The sequence below is a fragment of the Siphateles boraxobius genome, unplaced genomic scaffold (genome assembly GCF_051911475.1).
Source record: "Siphateles boraxobius isolate OS27281-9 unplaced genomic scaffold, OSU_SipBor_1 226, whole genome shotgun sequence".
Classification (NCBI taxonomy): Eukaryota; Metazoa; Chordata; class Actinopteri; order Cypriniformes; family Leuciscidae; genus Siphateles; species Siphateles boraxobius.
Window position 1 is genome coordinate 357,792 of NW_027508840.1, and position 14,443 is coordinate 372,234.

The 14,443-nt window shown below is 38.7% G+C and overlaps 1 protein-coding gene across 3 annotated transcripts in view; it reads right to left on the minus strand.

Annotated features, from left to right (window-relative positions):
• Positions 1-13,948, minus strand: part of clspn (claspin) — a 28,168-nt gene extending 14,220 nt beyond the window's left edge. The window contains exons 1-10 of one of the 3 annotated variants that reach the window (XM_077240382.1): positions 12,684-13,948; positions 12,077-12,188; positions 7,270-7,613; positions 3,707-3,859; positions 3,554-3,610; positions 2,899-2,971; positions 2,374-2,476; positions 1,158-1,275; positions 815-1,127; positions 1-189 (exon numbers count right to left, since the gene is read on the minus strand). In XM_077240382.1, the coding sequence (XP_077096497.1) occupies positions 1-189; positions 815-1,127; positions 1,158-1,275; positions 2,374-2,476; positions 2,899-2,971; positions 3,554-3,610; positions 3,707-3,859; positions 7,270-7,613; positions 12,077-12,188; positions 12,684-12,707 (1,486 nt within the window). In that variant the 5' untranslated portion in view covers positions 12,708-13,948. Of the gene's footprint in view, positions 190-814; positions 1,276-2,373; positions 2,477-2,898; positions 2,972-3,553; positions 3,611-3,706; positions 3,860-7,269; positions 7,614-12,076; positions 12,189-12,683 lie in introns of all 3 variants that reach the window. The other 2 variants (XM_077240381.1, XM_077240383.1) reach the window with 2 other exon arrangements.
• Between the last annotated feature and the right edge of the window lie 495 nt (positions 13,949-14,443).

The window sequence follows — 14,443 nt, forward strand, 5'->3', positions numbered from 1 at the left end:
CTGGTTTGACTTTGGCAGGCTCGTCCTCTCCCTCGTTGACGGTGATCGTGATCGACTCCGAGAGCAGCTCCTCCTGTCCTGAGGGGGCGCTGTCTTTCCTCACAACATTCAGCTGCAACGTGCGCTCGCGTTTAGGCCGGGGAGCGGGCTGGACGTGCTTCATGAAGCGTTCCTGTAGTGCTTTCAGAGCTGTCACACACACACACACACACACACGCACACACACACACGCACACACACACACGCACACGCACACGCACACGCACACGCACACACACACCAATTGAAAGGGTGAAGGAAATTAAAACCAGGGTTTGTACAGATACTGTAAAATATAATTCGAGGACTTTTCAAGCACTACTTTTTTGGTTTTGAAGGACTACAATCAGAGATCTCACTTGTTAAATAATATCTTTATTATCTTTCAAATTCTAAAAAAGGTAAATAAACTAATAAAATTAAATGGTACAAATAAAGTGCAGCAGATGCAATGACTGCGGTACCTTTAACCATTATTTATAACCAGATTTTTTTTCTCATGAATATATGATTAACCTGAAGAATGAGAGCTGTATCAAATAGTTGGATATTAATGAGCAACATCACACTCATAGCCATGCAAAATGGCTCTATATCTATATCAGACGGGCGGCAGCGTTAATTTTGGGTGAAAAGATTATTTTATCAATAAAATTAAAAAATAATTCAAGTACCTTTAAATAAATATGGCTGTTTTCCAGGACTTCAATTTCAAAAAGTCAAATTCAAGCACCTTGTATGAACCCTGTAAACACAATCATATCCCAAATCTAACCTGGGTTTTCCTGAGGCGGCTCCAGCTGCACAAAAGCCCCGTCGTCTGCACACAGCTTCGCCACAGGAGGCGGATCGAGACCCAGCGCTCTCAGCCTGGCTAGTTTATCCATTCGAGGTTTGAGAGCATGAGATGACGTCAGAGCCGGTTGCTTTTCTTGGTCCTCGTCTGAATGTTCAGCTCTCTCGGCTTCTGGCTCAACGCCAGCGTCTTGCTCTTGACCCCCAGGGTTGAGTTCATCAGAGCTTATTTCATGATCTGCTCGTGCTTCGTTGGAGGTCTGTGGTTTTCCATCATTAGTAGCACTGGTGTCCGTGTCCTCCAGACACAGAGATGTTGAGGACGAATGGTTATCCAGAGATGACTCTGTTGGAGGGTTTAAGTCCTGCTGAGGTTTTGTGGCTGGATCTGGAGGTAGATGTGCATTAGTCTCTAAAATACAAGCCTGGTACTTGGCAGACCTTGAGGATGGGTGAGAAAGAGATTACATTGGTTATTTCTACCGTTAACGGCGCTTTTACAATACAGAGTGTTTCAAAGCAGCTTTACAGAGGTAACAGGAAAATAATGCAGCAAAGTTAGTTTCGGCTGTACGGCAGATCTAGAAAAAAATAGTCCGTCATAGTCCAGCTTAAGTACGTTCAGTCCCAGGGAGTTAAATTCAACACTTACGATTTTTTTAATGCCACTTTGAATGAATTTTAAGACCAAACCTGTGATGGAAATACACATTATATTACATACGTATATGTAATATTTAACCTAAGTAATTGAATTAACTTAATATTAACTACTTGTTTTTTGAACTAAAATCAATGTAACATTTTCAATCTTGAAAATATTCAGCAAAATAGCTCCCATCATGTTATGTTACTTAACTATATCATATGTTATAAATAAAAAACATTTTGAATTTTTACCTCAGTATGTTTCTTCTGTGAGTTTTTTTGTGTGCCGTTACGCTCATTTGTTTTTATTTCTCACTATAAAATCTCTCAAAGAGACAGGCAGCGCGAGTCTCAACAGCGCTACCAGATATACATTATCATTATTAATCGCTGTTTATGTGATAAAATCATAAACAATCATAATCAAATTCGATGCTTTACTGGTTATTTGACGGACATTGGGTCCGTCAAGACTGGAGAAATTTTAGCGGTAATGTGACCAGAAATATTTAAGACCCATCGAATCTGAATTTAAGACATTTTAATACTTTTTAAAGGCCTTTTATTAGGAAAACTTTATTTAAGACATTTTAAGACTATTTAAGGACCCACGGCCTCCCTGAGTTCATGTCTTTTGTAAAAAAGAAATTAATTTAGTTCATTATATATATAATTTAATTTATAGCCGCTCTGGAGAAAGCTGATGTCATCGTCCAGCTCAGTTCAGTTCTTATATAATGGTAATAAATGCAGGCAGATCAATAATATTGTTGAATATTAAGTGAAAACTAAGCAAGCCAAAAGTGAACCAAAGGCGGCAAAAGTGTATGAATGCCTTGATGAGATCATGAGTTCATTAGTGACAGAACTGATAAGACTTTCATCTCTTACTTGAGCAAAGCCATGGCAGGACCCTCGGGGCGAGGTCTTCTCTTGAAGAACTGGTCGATACTCTTGGGTTCTGGCATGTGATACGGCAGATTCAGCATGGACTCTGCAAATATATAAGAGAAAGAAATTGAAAGAATTAACTTTATTATTATTATTAAATGATATGTGCCGTCTACACCTCCATTTATAAGTATGGAGTAATTTTTTTGTTTTGGGAAGGAGTCTCTTCTGCTCACCAAGGCTGCATATATTTGATCAAAAATACTGTAAAAATATTACAAAGTAAATCAGCTGTTTTCTATGTGAATATATAGTAAAGTGTAATTTATTCCTGTGATCAAATCTGAATTTTCAGCATCATTACTCCAGTCTTCAGTGTCACATGATCCTTCAGAAAACACTATAATATGATGATTTGATGCTCAAGAAACAGTTCTGAGTATTATCAATGTTGAAAACATTATGCTTCATATTTTTGTGGAAACGTGTCCAGTATCTGCATGTAATTGAGTCTTTTAGACTGACCTCGGACCAGTCTCTGACTCTCACTGTGAAGCTGCTTGAGCGCCTCCTTGCTGGCTCTCGCCGCTTTTCTCTCCTGAAAACACAATTTGTTCGATAAAAACACAAGTTGGTGATGCACAATTATCTAGGGGTGTAACAATATATCGCAACACCAAAATAAAACAATATGTATTGTGGATCGTTCACCCAAAATAAAAATTTAGAGTTTTAGTGTCAGTACAAAATTAAACGTATATATAATGTGGAATATAATGCAATGGGAGATTATTTGTGTGTGCTGATAATGCCAAATGTCTTGTTACCAGTAAAAGTGGCCGACATTATTTTAAATATATCTAGTCCGTGACAGAGATCAAGTATATTCGTCTGTATAATTCTGTATTTTCAGCTTCAGAACCATGAATATGTTTATTCTGGTGTCTCTATTGTCCTGTGCTTTGGGTTTCCAGCACTAAGTCTATTCATTTACACACACAATGTAAAATCAAATTTTGCATTGTTATCAATCGCACATTTTTTGTTAACCTTTTACCACGTCTTGGAGTATCACAATAATATCGTATCGTGATATAATATTGCATTGTGGCATGAGGGTATCGTTACACCCCCACAATGAACACAATCAACGAGACCGTATGACGTTTAGCTCTCCCACCTTTCGCTGTGGCTTGTTCTCTTGCTCCTCGTCGCCACTGAACTCAGACACACGAGGCTATAGACAAGTAATAATAATAAAAAAGCAGTCATTAGTAACGCTTTCAGATTTGCGAAGACGTTTTCATCACGGAAACCTGAATTCTGTGCCTACTTTGTGCTTTGCTTTCTTTTTCACAGCAGAACGGATGGCATCAAGAGACTCTTCATCTTCATCTTCAGAGTCTTCCTCTAACTGGGCATCGAACAGATCAGAGTCTCCGAGCAAACAGCCGCTGTCATTCAGGGCTTTGATTGGAAGGGCCTCCTGAAAATAGGGAAAAACAAACGGAATTAAAAAGAAAAAAATGCCTACATAGTAAAAAAAAATAATATACTTAATTGTATTTGAAATATATTCTCTTTTTCAATAGTACATTGCAAATACACCAACACATTTTTTTAACTACTGTTATTAAAAGTATATCTGCATCACGCTTTTACCCATTTTCACAATACAACTTTTAACACACTTTAAAATCATTGTACTTTAGTATATTTTCTAAAAATACATTTTAGAAAAATATACTTGAAGTGAAAATCCTGTTTATTTTTAAAAAGTGTGTTTGAACTTTACTTAAAAATATAGTTTAGGTATTTTTTTTTTTATCTGTGTGCTGGAAATGATCATTGTAACGATGCATTGAAAGTATACTTTCAAAATACATTGTACAATATACTATTGTATACTATAAAGTATAGCTAAGTGATATTTGTTTATTAATGTGCATTTGTTATTGAAGACAAAGTGTGCAGTTTGTAGTATTTGGAATAAGCCAAAAGTATTACTCAGCATTTACTTTTTACTCAAAAATAATACACTTATGATATATCGCTTGTATGTTTCGAAGACACTCAATGAATTTATAATGTACTTGTAACATAAAGTACACTTTAATATCATTAATCAGTCATGTAATTAGTCCATACACAGGCATATATTAAGAGTATACTAGAAGTTGTTCCAATTTAGCACACTAAATGCACTTAAATTTATGGTTTCCTACAATTTAATCACAACTATAATTTACTTAGTACAAAATTAGTTGTTTCAAAATGGCACCCTTAAAGGGATAGTTCACCCAAAAATGAAAATTCTGTCAGTATTTACTCTCCCTCATGTTGTTCAACCCCGTAAGACCTTCGTTCATCTTCGGGACACGAATTAAGATATTTGTGATTAAATCTGAGAGCTGGATCACTCCTCCATAGGCTTCTAAGGGATTGAAACTTGCAGGCCCCGAAAAGTTATTACAGACATCGTTAAAATAGTCCAAGTGACTACAGTGGCTCAATCTTAAGTTTATCAAGCGACGAGAATACTTTTTGTGCGCAAAAACAAACAAAAATAACAACTTTATTTCAACTATTCATTTCCTTCTCTGTGGGCCTCGAGTCAGTTAGCGTAGTGTGATAGCGTAGAGCTACGTCACACGCAGGCTCACTATTGGCCGAAGCTGGTCATGTGTGTGATGCGTGTGACGCAGGAGTGATAGTTGAAAAAAATCCTGAGCCTGAACTTTCTTCCCTGGGACAGATGCGTAAGGGCGTTTATCCTCCGCTATTTTCTGACACAAAGTGATGAGCGATTGTTCTTCTCGTCGTCTTATATTGTTGTCACATATTTTTGTCATTATTTTTTGAGAATGCAAGACACACACAAACACATGCCTATCTTCATAATTCTTGACTTCTAAAGTTTTTTGAATTCGACCCAAATCCTAAATTTCACTTGCACTGCAATGTGTTTTTTTCATGATTAATATTGCATTGCAAAATAATGTGTGCTTGTCAACAAGTCTAAAATTAAGAAACACCTAGAAACAGTAAACAAACATTTGTACATTTAAGATAGTTCTACTTAATTTTTTATTCCAATATCCAAATATGATAGCCTACTTGATAAAAAGAAAAGAAACACGCATTAGCTGAATTAACCTTAGCCAATACAAACATACTTATAGAAAATAGTAGACAATGAATAGACAGGAGTCATGTCACAGGACCAATAATAGCAAATAGCAAAACGAATCACTTATTCTAAAAAGAATATCAGTAGTCTATATGTTAGAAGAATCTGACATAGGGCTGTGTTAATAGTAAAACGTCCGTCATTTAACGAATTTTAAAAACACGGGATGGATAATAAAAAATGCTTTCTGGCATTTTGACAGGAAAAAAACCCACAACCAAGAACAAAATAGTTCGTCAATTTTTATTTTGCAATTATCATCTCTCTCTGTGCGCGCGGTCTGTGTTTGTGAGAGAGAGAGAGAGCGCAGCACTGATACAATGGTTTCTTATCCACAAGTAACGCTTAAGTTTTCATACAAAATTATTATGTAACACAATTAGGTATTTTAGTTATTATAACACAATAACGTAACACATGCAGGCTACGTTTCTCAACACTGAGAATGAATAAATAAACGCCTGTTTGCAGACTCGCGCTTATCCGTAAATTAATCCACAAATCACAGCACTTTCATAATCAGTAAGCCATAGCGATTTTAATTTTATTAAGATTTATTGTTCATCAATACTTAAGCTTTTTATAATTTGCATGGCTTTATGATGTCTTCTTCATATCTGAGTGACATGAATGACGGAGTATTTTAAGATAACCCATGCGATTGCGATCAATCCGTGTGATAATAAAATCCAGATTAAGTTAACTCAATACAATACTTCAACTTTCCACATCCACCCCAGCCCGTTTACCTAAAGGAGTCAGAAGTGCCGTGACTACTGTAGCCTACTGTCCTCGCTCATGAACTCAGTCAGACTGCGTGCGGCCCGCGGGAGTGGAAGCAGGATCGAGCGGACTTCTTTATTGCTGTCGATTTTCAGTCTCTTTTTAATGACAGGCCTTACGCATCTTTTAATCACACCCGCTTGCTATTTGGGGAATGAACCCAGCGCTATGATTGGTCGAACTCTGCTTCTTTTGCTGTAGCTTTTTTTTTTTTTTTTTTGCAGACACGTCTGTACGCCGGAAATCCGGCGTGGCGCCGGAGCGCTATCAGGCCTGGTGTGACATACAACAACAGAAGCGCTGCTCTGTTACACTAGTGAACTCACTCGAGGCCCACAGAGAAGGAAATGAAGAGTTAAAATAAAGTCGTTATTTTTGTTTGTTTTAAGATTGAGCCACTGTAGTCACTTGGACTATTTTAACGATGTCTTTAATAACTTTTCAAGGCCGGCAAGTTTCAATCCCTTAGAAGCCTATGGAGGAGTGATCCAGCTCTCAGATTTAATCAAAAATATCTTAATTTCGTGTCCCGAAGATGAACGAAGGTCTTACGGGGTTGAACACCATGAGGGAGAGTAATTACTGACAGAATTTACATTTTTGGGTGAACTATCCCTTTAAAGTTAACTAATCATTAACACACTTGAAGTATACTAAATAAGTACTTTTTTCACCAGGGTTGTGAAACGTTCAAAGGTGTTAAAGGGTAAGTTCGCCGTTTTACAAGTAAAGCCCTGTTTTAAGATCGTTTCTGATGAAATCTAACGGTTAAGATTAAAATTTGGACACATGCTGCTGTCCCGAGAATTTAAGGATTTTGTGTTAGCACCCAAACACCTATACAATGTTCGATTTCATCAGAAACGATCTTAAAACAGGGCTTTACTTGTAAAACTTACCCTTTAAATGATCCAAACACCCACCTCTGTTTTTTCTTTCAGTCGTTTAACAAGAGCAGTGTTGCGTTTCTCTTTTTCTTTGCATCTTTCTGACTTCTCCCTCTTTTTCTTTGATTCCTTTGGTTTGATGTGAACTTCTGCTTTCTCAAGCTCGCTCTCATCACTGTCCATTGAGATCCGGTACACTCGTTTCCCTGGCTTATCTTTGATGCTGTGGGTCTCATCGTTCTTCGTCTGCTCATCGCTGGACTCGGACAGAACCAGAGCGTTCTCCATCCCGGCCTCTTCCAGATCCCCGTCGCTGTCGCTGTCCTGCAGGGCCTTTCGAGGGCGGCTCTTACGACTGACAACGATATCTTCATCTGAATCTGGAACATGATGCATCTTTATTATAAACAATAGATTTAGGCGTCACTAATCAGGGCTGGGTTTCCCGTACGACGCCGTAACTCGCTGCTTCTCTACTATAGTGCGATGCATCGTTGAATAAATCAACTAGCGAATCACGACTGTTTCCTGAAACCATATTGTGGCAAATTGGTCGTTCAACCACGTTGGTTAATGATGTCACCCGCGTGGTGGAGTAATAACTACTTTTAATGAATCTGTTTGAGAATTAATACTATATGTTTTGATATAAATTACAGACATGGCATTTGAGGAATATTTCTCATTTTTCTCCGTTGATTTGTTTTATTTCCAGATTCAAAAATAGCCTCGTTCTTACACACTAGAGCACACACACACATGCGCACTCTTCAAATACAACGCTTAAACTAAAAGACATAAATGACATCTGTATGTATTCTAAATAAAAGATACAGATTGTACTGAATGTCATCTTGCTTATTTTGCTCCACATGTCATGCAAACAAGAAACTCTTCTTCTAATCGCAGCTCGAGATCTGTCGCTCAAACACACAACTCTGCGATGCTGTTTGCCAATGTTCAGATGGTTTCGGGAAACACGACTCGTTGAACCGATGATAACGATGGAACTTGCGAAACATAGTTGGCTAACGATGCTTTTGGGAAACACACCCCAGAAGTGCCAAAGCATTAATTTAGCTTATTCTTCATGGCAGTGAGGAGGCGTCAAATCATCACGCAGTTGATTCTCTTGTAAAACTGCACGTTCTCTTAAAGTCGAAATGAAACGGAAGTTGCGATCGTGTTTTCTTCCCTATTGTGATTGTGTATTTGAGTCCAACAGCTTTTGGAACAAGAACAAATGGATGTTCTTAATTCAAACGGGAGTGGGTTTTTGGTGGTATAAACAATATATTCTGAAGCAATTTTTCATCAGTGTTTTTACCAGCTTTTACATACTTAAGTCTGCATTTGCTTTGAGAATGCACAATAGTTCTGCTGGGATCTTTGTTTGGAACTATTTTCGTTGGCGAAATAGAACAAGATCAGTCAATATTGTGTCTAAAATGTAAGTAACGAGAAAGTCAATAGTCAAAATATGTAACATTTCCAATCGTGATAATATTTGGCAAAACGGCTCCCTCGGTTATATCTCCGGTTGTAAGTAAGAAAACTCAACATTTTGATATTTTACCTCAGAATGTTTCTTTTGTGAGAGTCTTTATATGTGCAGTTAAGCTCATTTGTTTTGATTTCTCCACGAAAGTCTATCAGAACGAGACAGGCAGCGCGACCTTGTTACCAGAAACGGTGATTCATTATCAATCACCGTTTCCACTGAAACTATTAACAACAGAATCATTCTTGCGTTTTGATGCTTCCCTAGTTATTTTTGTCACTGAAGTTTTAACCAGGCTACTTTTCCAGTCAGGGAAGTTAAATTCTCTTCCACTCAAATCCACTTGTCGAGCACTAGATCGGATGTTTGTGGTTTGCAATAGGGACGCTCCGATCAGGATTTTTGCAGCCGATACCGATAGCAGATTTCTTGTCATGGTGATCGGCCGATACCGATACAAATGCTTAATATACTTAATATAAGACGAAGACAAATACAAAAAAAATGGAGCAGTCTGATGCAGCCCAGGAGGTTAAATTAGACATTGTCCAATAGTAAACTTTGGAGGACAATATAAACATTTAATCACCTAAAATAGAGAAGTCTGATGTAACTTAAACCTTGTCCAATACAAGTCTGAGCAGGACAAAAATTAAATAAATAAATAATTTAAACTCCTAAAAGAACAAATTGGAGTAGTTTGATGCTATTCATTAGAAGGGATGGGCATTTCAAGCAAAAATAATATTCAAAGATAGCTGGGTATTATTCGAAAATCACACCCCTCCCCGTTATGTATGTTCTTTTTTTAATTCATCTATGTTAATTATATGAAAAAGGAACCGCATGAGATAAGGTAAGATAAGATCATAAGATGCCCAATATATCAGGAGACATTTGGAGTGGGTCAGACATGATTTTGACCACTTAAGTTTTGTTTCGTAGAGAGCCATTCTTTAAAGTGAATTTCGTTTTGTAAAAATTGACCCTTCGCTAAGCCACGCCCGAAAACCGCCACTGGCCAATCGTGTCTTAGCAACCGTAACTAGGCGCGGGAGGTCTGGCAAGCTTTCGAGCGAGGGAAACATGCCGAAGCTTTGTGCGTATGGATTGGGCAAATCTTTTACCCGGTATCTTAAAAGTTTGGACGGGGGAGTGGAATTTTTTTCCTTCCTGAAAATCTAAAAGCCAAGGGGAGAAATGATGTGCGCGACCCAGCAGTGTGGGAGACCCCATTCACATCTACATGTCGACAGGGTTAACAAAAACACCTATTCCTTGGAAGTTGGAAATAATTACGGTTCTTTGTTCATAAAGCATATGATTTAACGTAAAATAAGATGTTTAAAGACAAGACGGAGGCTCACTGACATACTTTAAAATATATTTCAGCATTTTGTTAATCGACGGCCTAACGTTACTACCCCTGACTGAGTAACTTTAACCCAATCCGATCGCGGCTCTCCCGGTGTTATTCCACAAGAGTTATGGATAAACTGTTTGATTTATAAGTATTAGATTAGTTTCACATTTCACTTACCCTGCTGTGCACGAACATATCTGCTCCTTAATTTGTGTGTTTCCCATGTGAATGGTCAGCGTATGAGGCGGCGGCTGCTGCGACTATAGGCTTTGGCTTCAATTTTTATGAAATTATTCTCTAATCGGTTGCATATGTCGTGGATATATCCCTCCAATGCATACTGCAGTCCCTTTTGTCTTGCTCTCTCAGATATTTCACATGTTCGCCAAAAATGACTAATTATCTCATCGGGAATGTCTGACACCGGTGCATACACAATGTAATAGACGTGCTAGACGTGAAAGCTTGACAGGCGTAGCAACAGTAACTAAGGAGGGCGGGGCTTAGCGAAGGGTCAATTGTATCTTAATTTCAATCAATGTTTCATCAACCAATGTGTGACTGAGCGGGCGAAGCAACTCTTCAGAAAGCTGATCTCTCTGTAGGACAATTCTCCTCCACATGAGATTCCTTTGAAACATACATGGCAAATAGCTAATTTTTTTCATTGTTGTCGACACATAGTAATTCCACACCGGCAATGACATCACTGCCAAATCATTCAAGTCCCCACGCATAATGTACTTTCTCACGTTTTGACGAAATCAAATTGTGATCGGTTTGTGAGATCGGCCAAGTTTAGTGAGTACCGATCGAGTCAAAAAATGTGAATATCGGCCGATCGATCAGACCATCCCTAGTTAGCAAACATCGATCACACGTGAGTGACAGGTAGCCCCGCCCTCGCGCCAGTTAACACATCATCAGAGATAAGATATCATTGCAAAAGGCTGGGGATATTAATTAAAAATTACAAGGGCACATGAATAAAAAAAAATTGTTCCATAAAAATAAGAATTGTCAATTTTGATTTCATGGTGACTTTAAAGGGACACTCAAAAATGAAAATTAGCCCATGATTTACTCACCCTGAAGTCATCCTAGGTGTATATGACATTCTTCTTTCAGACGAATACAATCGGAGTTATATAAAAAAATGTCCTGGTTTTTCCAAGCTTTATAATGGCAGTGAATGGCCGTTTCTGATTTGAAGTCCATAAAAAAAAAAATCTGTCCATGATCAAATTTATTAACCTTTATTAACCCCTCAGAGCCCGTGGAGCACTTTATGATGGATAGATGCACTTTTATGATGGATAGATGCACTTTTATGATGGATAGATGCACTTTTATGATGGATAAATGCACTTTTATGATGGATAGATGCACTTTTATGATGGATAAATGCACTTTTATGATGGATAAATGCACTTTTATGATGGATAAATGCACTTTTACGATGGATAGATGCACTTTTACGATGGATAGATGCACTTTTACGATGGATAGATGCACTTTTACGATGGATAGATGCACTTTATGATGGATAAATGCACTTTTATGATGGATAAATGCACTTTTATGATGGATAAATGCACTTTTATGATGGATAAATGCACTTTTACGATGGATAAATGCACTTTTACGATGGATAGATGCACTTTTATGATGGATAAATGCACTTTTATGATGGATAAATGCACTTTTACGATGGATAGATGCACTTTTATGATGGATAGATGCACTTTTATGATGGATAGATGCACTTTTGATGATAGATGGACTTGAACAATGGATGGACTTGAACAATGGATGGACTTCAAAACAGAAACTGCCATTATAATAAATGTTTTAATATAACTCTGATTGTATTCGTCTGACAGAAGAATGTCATATACACCAAGGATGACTTGAGGGAGAGTAAATCAAGGGCTAATTTTCTTTTTTTTTGGGGTGAACTATGCCTTTAACTGTCTTACCTTGTTGGTTCTCAGGGATCGTGTTGCTGTCAATCACAGGCTGCTCCATCGGGGAACCCATGCCACTGTCTGAATCACTCTCAGCTGTTCGTCTTTCGGGCAGATCGACAGCCTACAACATAACATTCACATTTATAATATTTTGACAAAGTGTCGGGGCAAATAAAACCAATAACGTTCAATTTAATGAATCACGCGCTTTTGAAAACACAACAGAATCTAAACATCGCATTCGTGACTAACACATAACTATTACGAGTAGAAAGCTAACGTTACCTACACTGTATTTACTGTTCCTTTCTTTTGCTGTAAACACTATATAGCATATAATTAAATGGAATTTAACATCTGGCAACAACGAGCATAAAAAAGCTAATAAAAAAAGTTCACAATTTCCCTCAGGCCCTAAACGTTAACGTTAGCTACGTTAGAAAGAACAGGATGAATAGCTAAGCTGGCTAGCTAAACACAAATAACCTGATGAATTCATTCAAAACTTTTATCACCTATGGGGTGAATTATTTCACAACTTTTACTTGTTTAGCGAATGTAGTCATTTATATGTATTTTTGAGGTAATTTGATGTCATTGCGGTCTGATACGTTACCCGCTCACAGAGAAGAGTGCTCATCTTTCAGGTCGAGTCTTGAGCTTTATTCGGCGCAAAACTACATCAATCGCACGAGGAAGTCACTCCAAAGACGTGTTAACGCAGTAAACTCAAGCAATATATTAAAAACGTCATAAAGTTAAAATGTGATTGTTATTTTTACAATGCCAAAACGTATACATCCGACTCCCGCCCGATAGCTATAGAACTTCAGCCTTCGCGCGCTGAGCTCGAGCGCTTTTCTTTAACTGACTCCGTCATTCTATTCGAGCCTCGCTATTGGACGAACGGTTGTTGGGCGCTCATGGGCTGTGCTGATTGGACAGGACTGTCAGCAGTGAAACACAGATAACGCTTAGGATTGGTCAACGCTGGCTGTAAATGGACAACAACAGAGATCCAGCAAATAATTGTGGGACAGGAAGGATATTTCCATCATAAAACACATCAGATGCAGACTTTTTCAGCATGCTTATGTGCGTACTGTTAAGATAACAAATAAAGAAAATACATTAATTTGCGATCGATCAATCAAGACACGTGCCGAATGTCACTTACAAGAGAAAATAAAGGGCCCGTGCCAAATTCTCCCTGGATTTAGATGGTCAACTGAACCATGTGGAGTTCCTAAAATCAAATCAAGTAATAAAACACGCGACTTGATAAGCATTCGTGCGCCTCACCGCCCAAACCTTTATCATTTTCCCTTTGAGTGTCAATGTGCGCGTCCACCAACCGAATTTCGCGTCCTCGCGCATGCGCACTTACAAATCCCATGGATCTGCTTTAAATCACTCAGAAGACAACGCAAGCACAGAGCTACACATCTACGCATCCTTCCATTTCTTAAATTAGCCACTTTCAGCTTCGCGATACCGCCCCCAATATCAGTGTCGGTACGGAGCCGCCAGGCCGGGACAGAGACGGAGAGAGATCCCTCGGCCATGGAAGCGCCCGGACCCGGTAAGTGCTGGAAATTGAGCCGTGTGACAGCGTAGCGCGGGCCGTTGCTCTGCCGCACCAGGGCCCGAGGCTCCGCGCTGTTTAGGCCTCAACGGAAAAAAAACGAAAACAATCCACTTATCACGCCGCGCCTGTTTGTCAAAACCATCCTAACGACACTAAACTGTTAATAATCGCGCTCCACCCTTTAGAGCGAGTATTTGAGAAGCCAACAAGTGTGTGTTTATTACTGAATGAGCGTTAAATGGCTCGAGTCCAGTGCGGAAGACAGGACGGCATTGTGTGGTGGGGATTTAACCACACGCATTTTCCTTCCGCGTCTGTCGTGAACAAGCCTGCATATAAATAAACAACACGGGCTTTGTTTTGAAAACGACACGCATTCTGGGTTTTATCTCGACTGTTTGTTTGTCAAATATCGATATGGGGGAATTGCGCGAGCTCGAAACGCGAATAGGACGCGCGCGTGCTGTTAAGTTGAAGCGCGCGCGCGGGGTCTGTTTTTTTAATTGCTGGCGCTTTGTTTGATCCCCATGTGCGTTTGTTTATGCCTAAATGTTGACCATCCCAGAGGAAAACGATTGACAGGACTTTCAGAGCCAGTCACGTATTTGAATCCATGCACAGCAAACTAGCAGCCGTTGTCACTGTAAGAATGAACTCGCTGACCCCTGACAAATAGGCTCAGTTATGATCTCAGTCCATGTAATGCACAATAATTATCGGATGTCGGTACGGTATCATCATTTTATTAAAAGCTAGTCCACTTTGACGTCTTCAAATTGCTGTTTTTG